The sequence below is a fragment of the Colias philodice genome, chromosome 8 (genome assembly GCF_061535455.1).
Source record: "Colias philodice isolate Cphi_HAF_F1 chromosome 8, ilColPhil1 Martin Lab GWU primary, whole genome shotgun sequence".
Lineage (NCBI taxonomy): Eukaryota > Metazoa > Arthropoda > Insecta > Lepidoptera > Pieridae > Colias > Colias philodice.
Window position 1 is genome coordinate 2990047 of NC_143093.1, and position 14974 is coordinate 3005020.

The following is a 14974-nucleotide window of genomic DNA, read 5'->3' on the forward strand; positions in this document are numbered from 1 at the left end:
TGTGACATTTAAGGTGGCTAATAAAACATTATATGTAGTTACATTGAGGCGTACGGGATTTTTTGCAGGCCGACTCCGAGTGAAAAGCGCACGCGACTTCTATGTAGCACATCTTAGGTAGCACAGTAGCTTTACATTTGAATAATATAGGTAAAAAATATAGGTTACTTACCTATATGATATGTAAATAAAATATGGGGTAAAAATGGTTTTCTATCTCATCATTCCATAAAAAAAATCATAAAAATCGGTCAAGCCGTTTCCGAGAAGTATTGCAACGAACGCTCTGAACAATTTTATATACAAGAGTGATGGGCTTTTTCAATTCCAATCTGAGTACAGCACAAGTAAATTGTACGTAAAGCTGCAAGACAACACTAGCAATAATATATAAAATATTTTTTGCCAACGTATATTTTTTGCCTGAACCCAACACGCGCGCACAGAGGTATGCTAAATTGTAGGTAGTTTCCATGAAATCGAATGTTGCACCCGACAACGTAATTAGTTTGTCTAGTTTTTGTACACTATATTTGCATACGAATTTTATCTTGGTAATTAATTAGTTTTTATACGCATAGCTCTTTGCAGGAGCTATTTCATTTTGTAATATTTTTTGCGCCTTGTAATGTTTGTTATTTACAGCTATGCATAACGATTATTTATATTTTTTTTATTTCTCATTTATTTATGAAGAGTATTATTAATTTGTAAATTATTGAATTATACCAAAATAGATAGAAAAGGAAAAACTAAGAGGAAAAAAAATGATGGGTGCCTCGAACCTTCTTGACCTCTTCTGACTAGAACCGTTATGATCATGATACATTCATTTTGGTTTCATAAAAACAGTTTTACCGTTCAAATTATTGTTTTACATGAGGAGATATGCGATATGCGCTTTTTTGTCTATCCGCAAGTATCGCCTTAATTAATATGATACCTAGATAATATCACATTTGAAATTGATATCTCCTATAGTGCTGCTCAAAATTTCAACTGGGGAAATGTGATCAGATTCATTCTTAGAAACGTTACATACGTTTTTAAAATATTTTAATACATCATACCTATTATTTTATAAAGATTTTCATGTGTAAGATTGTGCTTCACGCAACGCTCCGAGCCTCCGTATTATATTTTTAATAATATGATTTTCTGAGAATCCATTATTTCTATACTAGGAAAATAGAGCTGGAAGGTTTCAGCGGGAATGCTTCTAAGAAACTGTTTCACTCAATCAGCAGATATTACACGGTAATGACATAGGTCGTTCGATCAAGGGTAAATTTTCAACTTGAACAAGATTAATAAGTTTTTTTATCTATAATGTATTACTATAATCCCATTTTTTATGAGAAAAATCAGTTTATTTACCATCGCCAAGCTATCGCATTCTCATTACTTAGTTATAAGACAAAAAAAATAGAAAAATATAGCCGAGAGCAATTTTAGTACGTAAGTAAAAATAAATAAAGAAAGAAAATATTTATTCAAGGTAAACAATATTGAAGTTAAAATATTTTAGTTTCAAGTACAACTTTGACTTCGTTGCTACCTGTTGCTAGATACTCACTATTAAGTTTTTTGCGGATATCAGTTTTTCACCAGAAAATACAGATATTTTCGTATCTTTTTACCGTGGAAGAGGCGTATGCACTAAAAATTTGACAAAAACAACGACCAAGAGGCCATCTATCACTTCTATGCTTTCACCTGCTTTCACCGCTGTTTTTCAGCCTACAAACCTTATTCAAACTAATTATTACCTATATGTTACCTCTTTATGAAGTGACAGAAAAATATTCGGAAAGAAATGAGAATTTAAATTTAAAAATTTGTTCTACGACGTAATGTAAATGCTTCAATCTGCTGTTTCTTCAGTCAACAAACATAACTCAAACCTCCAACAATCCGCAAAATAATTGGAACAAAAAAAGTAAAAAAAAAGCTCAACCTCTCAACTAAATATTACATTCTTCTGTGAATTACGCTCGCTGAACCTAAAATAACCATGCCTTGCTACCCGTGCTGCACTCCTTGCTGTGGGCCGTGCTACTCGTATTGTTCCCCTTGCTGTTCTCCTTGCTATGGCGGTTGCTGTGGCTACTACTGCTGCTAGAGAAGAGCAGCTATAACTGTTATCGTCGGTCACTTAAGGGAATGTTGTAAGGATATGAAGCAGACGTGAGCAGCGCAAGCTTTGGTCGCTCCGTTCAGAGCCCAGCTCCTCAGAAGAGTAGGAACGTAGCAGCGACGTGGCGTGAGTGGTTCCGCCGCAAAGCTGGGACCCTCTAGAGCTCGGAGGGATTGTTGCTCGCTTGTCTGCTGATGAGTGGTATGGGAGTGCGAGGCCTCATAGTATGGTCAGCGAAGTGTACTGTTCAGTTTACCATGCCTTTGTCATATTTTGAAAATAAACGTCATTTTAAGTGTCCTTTTGTTTTTTAATTTATTTAACGGCTGATTTTTAAATCCTTGGTTAAAACTTATTCGTCGAATAATGTATAAAACTACCATTTTAAAAACGAATTCTAATTGCCCGTATTTGACAGTTTACGTGACATTTTAATATTATCGTGTAATATTTTATTGGACGGATAAGTTTTATCCAAGCATTGAAAAATCGGCCCTAAATTAGTTAAATTATATAGCTATGCCGTATGTATTAAGATACAGGAACAATTTACTAGCTATGCAAACTGCAATTTCCAATCATCAAAATCAAATGGTTACCAGAGGATGCAATTCTCTCTTGTAGGTATAGGCTTGAAACATCATATTATATCGAAACTATGCATAATCAAATTAGCCATATTCGAACCTATGTGTTCTGTTCAAGTAGGTAAGAGCTAGACATAAAATAGTAGGTAGCAATGCTTTGGCACCTTTGATGTACCCCTAGGATTTTATAAAGGGCCTGTACCTCAACCGTTTTGATAGAAATTAGGCGCTACATAATGACATCACATCGCTACACATCCTCGAACATCTCGGAAACGGCAGCCTAGGATGCTTTTCCACCACAGATGTGAGAAGGATGCGTGCTGTGGATGTGATGAGGATGGTCACGAGAGGTATAGTTATAGGGCCGGCACAGATATGGCGGAGCGCAGTGCAGCACATTTTCACGATCCAACTATTTACGACATTGAATTGAATGTTCACCGCGCGGTCGCGGCTTCAAGCCGTCGGTCAACTGCTTGAAGCGGTCCGTATACGGCCGTATATCAGCCCGTACGGGTCTTCCGAACTGCTGTGAAAACAGCCTCAAAGCATTAGCCCTCCAAGGTTTATAAATTGGTATGACCAATCTTCAGTGTACCACAGACAAAGCCAGTGCAGCTAGTATTAAATAAAATACAAAATAAATAAGCAAATGGTTTATTTCAAAACTGATCAAAACTACTTTTTCACGCAAGTTTGCTAGTTCTATCCACAAGAGGGGCCGCAGCAGCTGGCGCAGAGGCCGCTCGTGCAGCCTCCGATGCAGCCATGGCCGCAACTGTAGTACGAGCCAGCTACTCCCCCACGAGCTCTGTAACACATAGTTAACGTTATGTTGAATTTTTATAATCTATAAACGGGTTCCTATAAAATTGAACTGATGAATATAAAATGTATTTGTATTAAGTTATCGGTTCAAACCAAGCTGCATTGGCCATTCGATACCAGTCATATAATTTACCCAAGTATACTTATTTTTACTTATTTTTTCATAAATATCATACTTGCTGAAAGCCTTTGCAGTAGAAAATGTCTTATTTTGCTCCGAGTTTCACGATTTTTAACTATCTAGCCACATTCGATTAATATCAGAAGACGAGAAATAAATGTACATTTGACTCTACAATCACTAAGCTTTTTAGGAAATTAAATGTAAACAAATCTATTATCTACATTCAAAGCAATTACATTCGAAACATTACCCATGTATACACCCGATTTCACCACAAGGCGCTTGGCAATTCGCTCCGAAAGCGTGAGGACAGCATGGCCCTACGTTGCGGCACTCCTTGCGATAGGCCACGGGGCCACAGGGGCCCGCCATGGGGCCCTGACAGCCGAGACAACAGGGAAGTACCGGCATTATGCTGGAAATTATAAAAAGATCGCGTATCCAGTTATACTATTAATAAAAATAATGGCAGTCTAACCTAGCGAAAAACTACAATTAAAGTAATTTATACGTACCAATAACTTTACAAGAATTTTAAGGAAAGTTTTTTTAGATTGCTATTTTTTTCTTATATTATTTTTTGATAGAATGATAGAACTAGACGTGTGTCATTAGCAATTTATTTCTTAAAAGAAGGAAATAATGTAACTGGCCGAACGGTACATTTCAATCACTTTTTAAATCAATCGAACGAATGCTCATTCTAGGCACACCCCACTGTGTAAAACTCTGTTAGTATGAACAGGGGTAGAGCCAAAGGGTTAGAGCATTCTTTCTTTGTTCTTAGTGCGTTCGAAAAGATTCTATGCAATGTTCTAATACTGAATAACACTGAATACGAGTTTTCGTTTACACTGAAAGAATGCTCTTGCTCTAGCTCTACCTCTATGTTCGTTTAATGTAAATGCACCGTAAGATACTTTTTCATGCAAATCCGAAAAAAACATTGCGGAGCATCGACACTGGCATCGACAAATGACATAATATAAGATTGTCAATTTAATGAAATTAAAAAGTCTATGTAAAATTCATGTAAAATCAGTATAAGAAAGAAAATATTACATCAAAATTAAACTTTTATACGTGTATACTATATACATTCAAATTAAAACTGAACGTTGATTACTTTTTCAACAATATGCAGCCGACGTGTGGTGTACCCTGTTGCGGTCAAGTCGCAGGTCTGTCGTACTCCGGACCTTTCTGCGGGCCCTGCGACGCTGTATGCATCGGGCCCTGCGGGAAGCCCTTTGGAACCTATAGCTATCGTTACGCGCCCTAAAAAGTGTTTAAAGATATCCGAATCTTGTGCAAAATATTATGTTAATTGTACTTAATGAATTTTTTGAAATAAAATTTTGAATTTTTTTATTGCATTTATTTATTATTATTCAGCACCTACTTCTTATGTATTTTGTACAAATTGAATTGACGTTTAAATTTATACCTTATCCAGGTATCAATACCTTCTACTTTAAAATTTTATGAATTCAGTAAAAAAAAATCCTAATCAAAACACTATCTTTTAAGTATCTATAAACTGTAAACCCCTGAGATAATTATATTTAGATCGCCAATAATTATTTTTAATAGCGGCGTCACAGTTATATTAGTAGTTATATATTAAGGTATGTATTAGTAAGTTCTTTAAATATAGTCGTGGCCAAAAAACATTTCAAAATAGACAATAAATACGACAGGTAAATATATTGTCGGCATGTCTGCGAAGGTGGTAGCCGGAAATGAGCTCGATTTGGACTGTTGCCATCACACAAAGACAGGAAGCAGTGCGATGTGCCCGAGATAACAGCTTTGCACTTTAAATCTAACGATGGCGCAGACTACTGGTGTACAACTCAATTTTATTTAACACATATCGCACTAGACACGAAATAATCCTAGGTACCTTTGAATAATGAATTCCATTTATTTTTAGATACCAAGAGTTTTGTAGTTACATTAAGAATTGAATATACCTACATTATCTAATAAAGTTTAAATGAAAGGCATTTTTATTTTATATTTAATGTTAAACATTAAACTTACTGTCTCTCATAAATTATTTACAGTCGTTTCTGACGAATAATTAATTAGTGTTGAGATAGTGTGGTAGTAATAACAGAAGTTAATTTTCCTTCCGCTAGAGTTGCTAAATAAGTATAGGGGCAGTGTTTGAAGCAGGTAATTGGTACTTATAGATAGGGATATCATTAGGTACAATCATGGTTCAATATTAAATGCTTTTGAAAACTAAGAAACTTGTCTGAAGATTTTTATAGTTCACATTTTCAACTTAGCTGAAAATTTAAGTACCTAAATGTGAAAATCAGTCCAGTCATTATCCGCAAAAAATGATGTAGATCGTTTACTATTGATTGACTATAATATTCCATCATAAATTTACGTAATTCGTATTCCATCAATAAAATTATAAATAAAAGCAAGTTCGAATATTGCGTGAGAGAACACATTCTCCTGACCCCGATTCTATGAACAATAATTTCCCGTCTATTATTATCTACTCGGCATTTTACCAACTTATTTTGACCTTTAACGTGATATATTAAATAACCTCCCCAAGGTCTTAGACAAATGGATATCAGTTAGGTAGTTTAAGGTTTCATGGAAAGTTAGGGGTTGAGCGCCTTCCACGAAGCGACACACGCAGTGGTTTATTTTAGTACTTCTAGTAACGTAAACTGAGTTAGAATTAGAAGGAATTATGGAGTTCTGCGTTAGGACAAATAATTTATTAACTCGGAACAATACTGAATCAAGGAAGTGATATATTATATCCCACAGTTGTTTTTACTGACCGTTAAAGCCGTTATGATTAATTAGTATGCATTGTAATTTGTATGAAACATTATATAGGAAAAATAAAAGATGAAAATTATACAACACCACTTTAATTTAATACAATAATACATTTTAATATACTGGAAATAATTTATTCGCATTCAGTTGCATTCAGTGTTGATAGCAACAAGGTCCGACTGGTGAGCAACAGCACCCTTGCACACAGGACGGGCAGCATTGCCTCATGGGGGGATCACAGCCCCCAGGGCAACGGGCAAATGTGCCGATGGTGAAGCAACGGTAGCAACCGAGGTAGGGCATTGTATCTTTTTATATTTTTTTAAGAAATTGAGACACGGGTCCCGTGTTTGCTTTTTAATCAAGTTTTTAATCTTGAAGATTAATTGACAATGCCAAATTTATTTTTCTTGTCATATTTTTTTTAAGGAAAATGTTTGTGGTCTTTAAATACATAGAGATTAGGATTTTGTACTAAGATTTTTAACCAACTTCAAAAAAAGGAGGAGGTTCTCAATTCGACCGGTATCCATTTCTTTATCGGACATCCAGGTGTGGAATGGAACTCCATCCCTTCATAGTCGATATACCGCACACACGCACTCAGCTTTATGCGAATTCATTTATTATTTGCGAAGGAGTGGAATTATTCTCTTCCATCGTCGGTGTTCCCGGACAATAATTAAAATTTTATTCGGAATGGCCGGGCCATTATGGCCCACTAGTTATGTCGATGCCAAGCATTTAGCACTTAGTTGCACCGACATCAAACCTATTAAGTAAATATAGCACATCTAAATAATATGTAGATATTAATAATATCAAATCCTTATTGAAGTGAAATTTCTTTATCGGGGTTGGAAAAAAATTTAGTGTAACATTTTTTCGTTACGCGTGAAATTTTTCCGTTAAGCGCCATCTTTTTCTTATCCCTACCACACGTGATTCGACGTATTTCTGTAAAGTTGCATAGGTATAGTAAATGATTGAAGAGAAACTTCTTTATCGGGGTTGGAAAAAAATTTAGTGTAACATTTTTTCGTTACGCGTGACATTTTTCCGTTACGCGCCATCTTTTTCTTATCCCTATCACGCGTGCGGCGTGATTCAACGTATTTCTGTAAAGTTGCATATAGTTAATTATTTTTTGAAAAATAAGGTCATAAAGAAGTTTCACTTCTTACGTGTATACACTAGTACACGCACATATTTTTTTTTATTTTAAACTTTTCCGTTTTTGTAGTCGGTTAATTTTAACGTAGGTAATTATTTTTATGTATTATTAAATCATAATTAAATTATCGAATCTTCTTCATTTTTTGTATATATAATATATTGTTCGTTTATAAATTACGTAGGTATGTTGAAATAAAATATTTTTTCTTGTAAGTACTGCATAAAAAAACTGCCAATAAAAAAGATAAACAAATATAATTTGAATTTGGAAAAATTTTCGCCTATATATTTTCTGTCTTGCAATGTCAAGGGGCAAGGTACCATTCAAGAATTTGCGTTGAATTAAATTAAAATTATCGTCTGCCAACCATGCCAGTGTACTACGGTGGCTTTCCAGGAGGGCCGCAAGGCGGAGGCTATTGTCTGTACTCGTACCAGGCTTGCAACCCGGCGATCGGCGGCTGTGGACCTTGTGGACCCCTGCCTGGACCCTGCTGTTCACTGTCGTGCTAATCTTGTAAATATTATTTGTATAATATGTCTAGATTTATAAAATAAATAATTAAATATTGAAAATTGTATCTGTTTATTTAGTCGATGGTTTTACTAAATGCTCGAATTTGACGTTGTTTCAGATAACACCAAATCTTTGCGAAGAGGAAATTTTAGTAGAAAACTTTGTTGTGTTTACATCGTTTACAGTTTTTAGCTTGCTGCTCGGATTAGTGACTGTGTTTTGTGTTATGTGACCTTCCCGATTAGTTTGTGAATAAAATACCTACATTTAAGAACATGCTTGTTTTTTATTTTATACCATACTAGAGGTCCGCCCCCGGCTTCGCCCGTGGTACATATTTCGCAATAAAAGGTAGCCTATGTCCTTTCTCGGGTATCAAAATATCTCCATACCAAATTTCATGCAAATTGGTTCAGTAGTTTAGGCGTGATTGAGTTACTTTCGCATTTATAATATTAAAGTATGGATTTGATATTACATTACTATAATATTCTATCAGATTTCGCATTTCCGCATACTAAAAACATCGTTTGCTAAAACACAATTCGCTGCTCAATCTTCAAACTGTTTACCATCACAGTTTACCATAGACCTCGAATAGGTTGTCTACGCACGCAATAATTTGGATCAATATGAAACGGCTACGAAATAATTTTAAACTTGACTTTATTCCTGTTTCCCTTTTCAAATAAAAAAATATAAAGCATTTAATTTCATTTTGACCGGATTCTCATGAGCTTGACGAACCTAGTCAACTTTGGAGCGCCGTAATAAATAAGATGCCTGTAAACGGGCTACAAAAAATGCATTTCTTGACAATTTCGGGGTAAAAAGTAGCCTATGTCCTTTCTCGGGTATCAAAATATCTCTATACCAAATTTCATGCAAATTGGTTCAGTAGTTAAGGCGTGATTGAGTAACAGACAGACAGACAGACAGAGTTACTTTCGCATTTATAATATTAGTATGGATATATCTCAGTATATATTTTGCAATGGTACCCTTGCTGCAATTTCATTTTGTATTGCAATGCTCAGCCGAGAGTAGCCCAGTAACATTCGGCAACTGGATTGCTGAGAGATTTTGTTCGTACAAATTCTTGCGACTATGCTATTGCATAGTATTGCATAAGTAGCCTGGAGATATTGCCGAGACAGATGGTCAGATGTAACTTTTGTAAAATAATAAAAAAATGGAGCAAAAATTCATAAAATTTATGATTGTGGTGGTGAAAAAATTGTATACCTAGTTTTCTTTATATTTCAGAGGGCCCCCAATATTCTTGTGCCCAAGGGAACCGGCATAGTCTTAAGACGGCCATGCTGTCCGTATCATATGTATGCTTAAAATGAATATCTAGTGCTTAATATACGCATCTACAAACTCTTTAAATCGTTAAGTGAAACAAAATGTACATTCCTTAAATTTTATTTCCAACACGTTTGCACAAACGGCTGACCCCTCGGGTCCGTAACATTGTGTCCACCACACAGTTCCACGACACAGGACGCAATTACAATGGTCGCTCAGCAGCAGGGACCACAGGGAGGGCACGGTCCGCAAGGCGGGCACGGCCCACACGGCCCGCAACAGGGCCCACAGGGGCCGCAGCAGGGGCCACAGCAAGGGCCGCAGCAAGGCTTGCAGAACGACGGGCAGGGTGAGCACCGGGACGCACAGGGCGGGCAGCACGGCCCGCAAGGACCGCATGGCCCGCAGCACGGCCCACAAGGACCGCAGCAAGGGCCACAGGGGCCACAGGGACCACAGGGTCCACAAGGAGGACACGGAGGCGGGCACGACGGGGGAGGACACGGTGGGCATGGTGGACACGGCGGAGGACACGGCGAGCACGGGTAGCAACAAGGACCACAAGGACCGCAGCACGCCATTTTTCTTGTATATTATGTTTTTCAAATATTCCTAATTTTAATACTTTATTCTATAAAACTTGATTTCATTTAAAATTTTAAAAAGTTTTAAAATTTTTATAAAAACGATTTTTTAAATATGTGCGTCCTGTGTAAAATTTAGAAAAATAATGAAGAAAACAGAAGATTGATGTGTTTGAAATGTGTTTGTATTCGAATTTTAAATAATTTTTTAATCCTTTTCAATCCTGCTAGAAGATTCATTCAACGAGTTTTTATAAAAAAATATTTATTTCAGAAGGGAAATAACTATAGAGCAGGCTCCAAGGAGATGTTCGTTTGCATAAATCGCGGACCTAAATCTGACTTCTGATATATATTGTATAGATCCCAGACATCCTATAGATAGATGTTGCCAACCAGTTTTGTGGTCCCCTTCCCCGCACCCCGGTAATTAAATATGGCATACAAAGAAAAAAATAAACATTTCCAAAACATGCCGTGTGGGGTATCAAATGAAAGAGCTTATTGAGTAGATCATGAATATATAGCATACTATAACATTTCTTACACTTTCTCCAAGATTTTTTAGAAAATTTACGAAAATGGTCCATTTTTGAGTTAACTTTAAACCACTATAGATTGAAAACTCATGAATATATTTTTTAAATTATTATTTTAAATAATTAACAATAGTCCATTGTTTACGATTCAATAGTTCGTACAGTGAAATAGTTGCATGGGGGAGTGGGGGGAGCATCCAAAGATGGCGAGTATATTTTCAAGTTTATGCCAAATCTAATCACACAGAGGCTGATTCAAGAATTTTCTGCCATATTTTTCATTCAGTCAAACACAAAGACAGTGCAGAGATAATTATTCTAAGCCCTGACACCGATATTTTTGTATTAGGCCTTTATTTCTGGCATAAACTTGAAAATATACTCGCCATCTTTGAATGCTCCCCCCACTCCCCCATGCAACTATTTCACTGTACGAACTATTGAATCGTAAACAATGGACTATTGTTAATTATTTAAAATAATAATTTAAAAAATATATTCATGAGTTTTCAATCTATAGTGGTTTAAAGTTAACTCAAAAATGGACCATTTTTGTAAATTTTCTAAAAAATCTTGGAGAAAGTGTAAGAAATGTTATAGTATGCTATATATTCATGATCTACTCAATAAGCTCTTTCATTTGATACCCCACGCGGCATGTTTTGGAAATGTTTATTTTTTTCTTTGTATGCCATATTTAATTACCGGGGTGCGGGGAAGGGGACCACAAAACTGGTTGGCAACATCTGTTTATAGGATGTCTGGGATCTATACAATATATATCAGAAGTCAGATTTAGGTCCGCGATTTATGCAAACGAACATCTCCTTGGAGCCCGCTCTACTATGCTCATTTTTATTGTCATCTACTTTCTGTCTTTCTACTCATTATAATTTAAAATACCTATACCTAATTACATAAACGCTACGTTTCAACTTATTCTTAGCTAATCCTATCCTATCCTACTTAATATTATAAATGCGAAAGTTTGTGAGGATGTGTTTGTTATTCTTTCATGCAAATACTACTGAACCGATTTCAATGAAATTTAGCCCACATATAGAGGGTAACTTAATGGATTAACACATAGGGTAGGTTTTATCCCGGAAATCCCACGGGAACGGGAACTATGCGGGTTTTTCTTTGAAAACGCGGGCGAAGCCACGGGCGATTATCGGCTGCAAACATCATTTGATATTTTTACGACGATATTTCATAATATCATAAACATCATAAATAATTACAGTGATATTACATGATGCATTTGGTCGTATGACATAAATCTGCAACTCTCAGAAATATTGCACGGTATGATAAATGTGTAGCGAGAAACCATTACTACTTCCTGTCGGCTGTCGATACCGCTCTTATTAGGAAATCAAATACACAGAAATATTAATTATTCTTAATGATATAACAAACATTCCATAAAATTCTGCTGGTTTAATAAAGTTACAAAATTATGATATAATTTACTTAATATAGATATTAATACTGTGTGTATTATTAACATAAAGCCCAATTTACCTAAGTACAAGTTTGCTATGCCATTTTTAAAGGCGCTTTAAATTTACATTATTTTTAGAATTAATCGATAATAATTGCTTCATAGATTAGATGCATATTATGGCTTCTAACTTCCTAGAGCCTATTATATTAAACGGTACCTTGCACATTACCCTACTGATATAGTGACCATACGAAAACATTTTATTTACTAGGATTTAGGATTTTCTTTGGTTTTCTACTTTTTCTTCCCGCATTTTAAATCCAGATAAAAATCTATGACATTATTAATTATTAGAAATATAAGATCGCAAGTAAATTCGGAAACGAAATATACACACCACTCAGACACGGTCCGTTTTGCTAAATTTCATCAATAGCTTATATTTGTCACTATTGTAGAGCTAGAAGCCCCCGATGAGAGTTTATATAAGGCAGTATCCCACCAGGCTGCCCAATCGCGGGTGGGCAGATGTCGCGTGTCGTCGAACTTTTGATTGTTGGACAATGGACATGCCGGAGGTGCACCTCTCAACCGTTTTTTTTTATTTATTGTTGAGCTCTATCTTCAACTCTATACTCTATCATAATATTCACAATCACTTCGGCTTACTATAACGACTTAAAATTATAGGCGACTTGAAATATTTAATTTAATTTTGATAGTTGGTATGAGAGTTTGAAACTGCTATCGTAATAACTAAATAGTAGACTATTCGATTCATTTTAACTCATAAATAATTCACAGATCGTGTCACTATAATACATGGTTATTATTGCGACTATTAGTAGAAAATAGTTACTGGGAATCGAGAAAATGTAACTCGTGTAATTATGTATAATTTACGCATTTCCCGATATTACGTTGCCTAGTATCCGTTACAAACGGTAACTGTTCGGCTAATAGCTAATCATGAGCACTCATTTTCATACAACCAACAAAGCATGAGTATCGTTTACTGGAGTAGGAGTAAAACAGTCCTTATAACAGAGGATGGTCGATTTAAAATTGCTTGTACTAGTTTTTGGGGTACACTATTATATAGTCGACCTAACATGAGCGCTACAAATGTTACTTGTCGGACAAAACGAATCTATATATCAGTGGATGAAGGCCTCAAATTGCTTGAAGGGTTTTCGAGTAAGTACGCGGTAATGACGACGGCAATTGAAAGGCGACTAAATTGTGCGGTTTCCGGTGCTCTTCCACGGAACCGCGTACTCCCTCCCGGGTGCATGATCAGGGATTACTTACATTTTTATTTTTGGTAGCTGTCATCTCTGTAGCAAACTAAAAAGTTTAATTTCATTTATATACACTTATTACTTATTAACACAATATCTGGCAAATTGGGTATTTGCAAAAACTTAGAAGATAAAATTTCATTCCTAAATTAAAATTATGTGTGTTTTTTAGTGAAATTATAAATTTCACTAAAAAACAAAATATCATTATATTATGTACCTATAAAGTGTATAATACATTAATTAATAATATCGAGCTAATGTTCGATACTGCACCGTGTTATTTTAAAAAATCTACCATATTTCTAAATTAAAGAAATTGTTGCTACGAAAAAAATGATTTTCGAAGATGTCTTTGGGTACCTTTTTTATGAAATAAGAAAAGTCCATAACATATATATTATTGTATGTATCATGTATGTATAATGAATCAACAACATAATATGTATCAATAAAAACAACATAAAAATATTTATTTTATTTTTATTTAGGTAGATAATTGTGACCATTAAAGGCTTCTACGGTAAAATTCTCTATAAAATATACATATAATTTTATACGCCCAGTCACCATTAACCCTTAATTACTCGCGTCCATTTAGTTACACGTACGCTCGCGTGGGGTATATTTAACCCCAATTTTAAAGGTACAATAAAACATATTTTTAATGACATACTTTTATTTTTATTATAAAAATTAGAAAGAGACAACATTGTTCTAAATTATAATACTATCTTTAATCAATATAAAAATAATAAACTTTTAAAGATGAAACTTTAAATTTAGGACCTTTTTATTCAATACATTTATAACATATCATAGTGGAATGGTCGTGACAAACTTGCTGGTGGAATTTGGCACACATAAATCTTATTTTTTTATCCTTTGACCTTGGACAGATATGACAACTTTTTTAAGTTGTCGATGGACCACCTCTGGAAGTGGGGCTAGGATCCTGAACTTGAGCATTTTTTAGCCGTTTTTGTATGGCCCTAGGCAGTGTGGTAAATATAACCATAGGCCATATTTTTGTTCCTCTGCCGACACACATAGATAGCACACATTTGGTTGAGTTGTGGTCACTCTGGATCACGTCCTCGTCTACCTCATCTTCATCGGAACTATATATGATGCTTTCTTCGTCGTCTTCCAAACGCTCAACAATCTGGTAGTCAAAAAGACGCTTACTTGCCATTTAAGGCGTTCTAACCTAAAACAAATAAACATAAAACAAAGATAAGTAAAAAAACGAACCATTTAGTATATGTACTGCACATTATAAAATAAAAATACACATACTCACTCGTCAAAAAAAGTAGTACGAATACTCGCGTGGGGCAATATATACCCCAGACGCGATCTCCTGGCACAACCACACGACATGGAGCGGCGCTCGTGAGTGATTCACGGCAGGGGAAGGTATTTAGGCAGCTAATAAGAAAGGCACGCAGGTAGCTTTTAAAATGGCGGAGATACGACGCTTCAAATACGCCGTGGGGTTAGATATACCCCACGCGAGTAATTAAGGGTTAAAGGCCCGATGCCTTTATTGTTCTATAGTTACATAAAATTTTAAATTAGTAATTAAATTATTTCTAGC

The 14974-nt window shown here is 35.4% G+C and overlaps 1 protein-coding gene across 1 annotated transcript; it reads right to left on the reverse strand.

Moving 5' to 3' along the window:
- Window positions 1–3384: 3384 nt before the first annotated feature.
- On the reverse strand, window positions 3385–4090 carry LOC149486393 (uncharacterized). The gene is made up of 2 exons (XM_089697798.1): window positions 3930–4090; window positions 3385–3538 (listed from the first exon to the last, which is right to left on the reverse strand). Exons 1-2 carry the CDS (start codon window positions 4088–4090, stop codon window positions 3433–3435), a joined length of 267 nt encoding a protein of 88 aa, XP_089553924.1. The 3' UTR covers window positions 3385–3432.
- Window positions 4091–14974: the final 10884 nt, after the last annotated feature.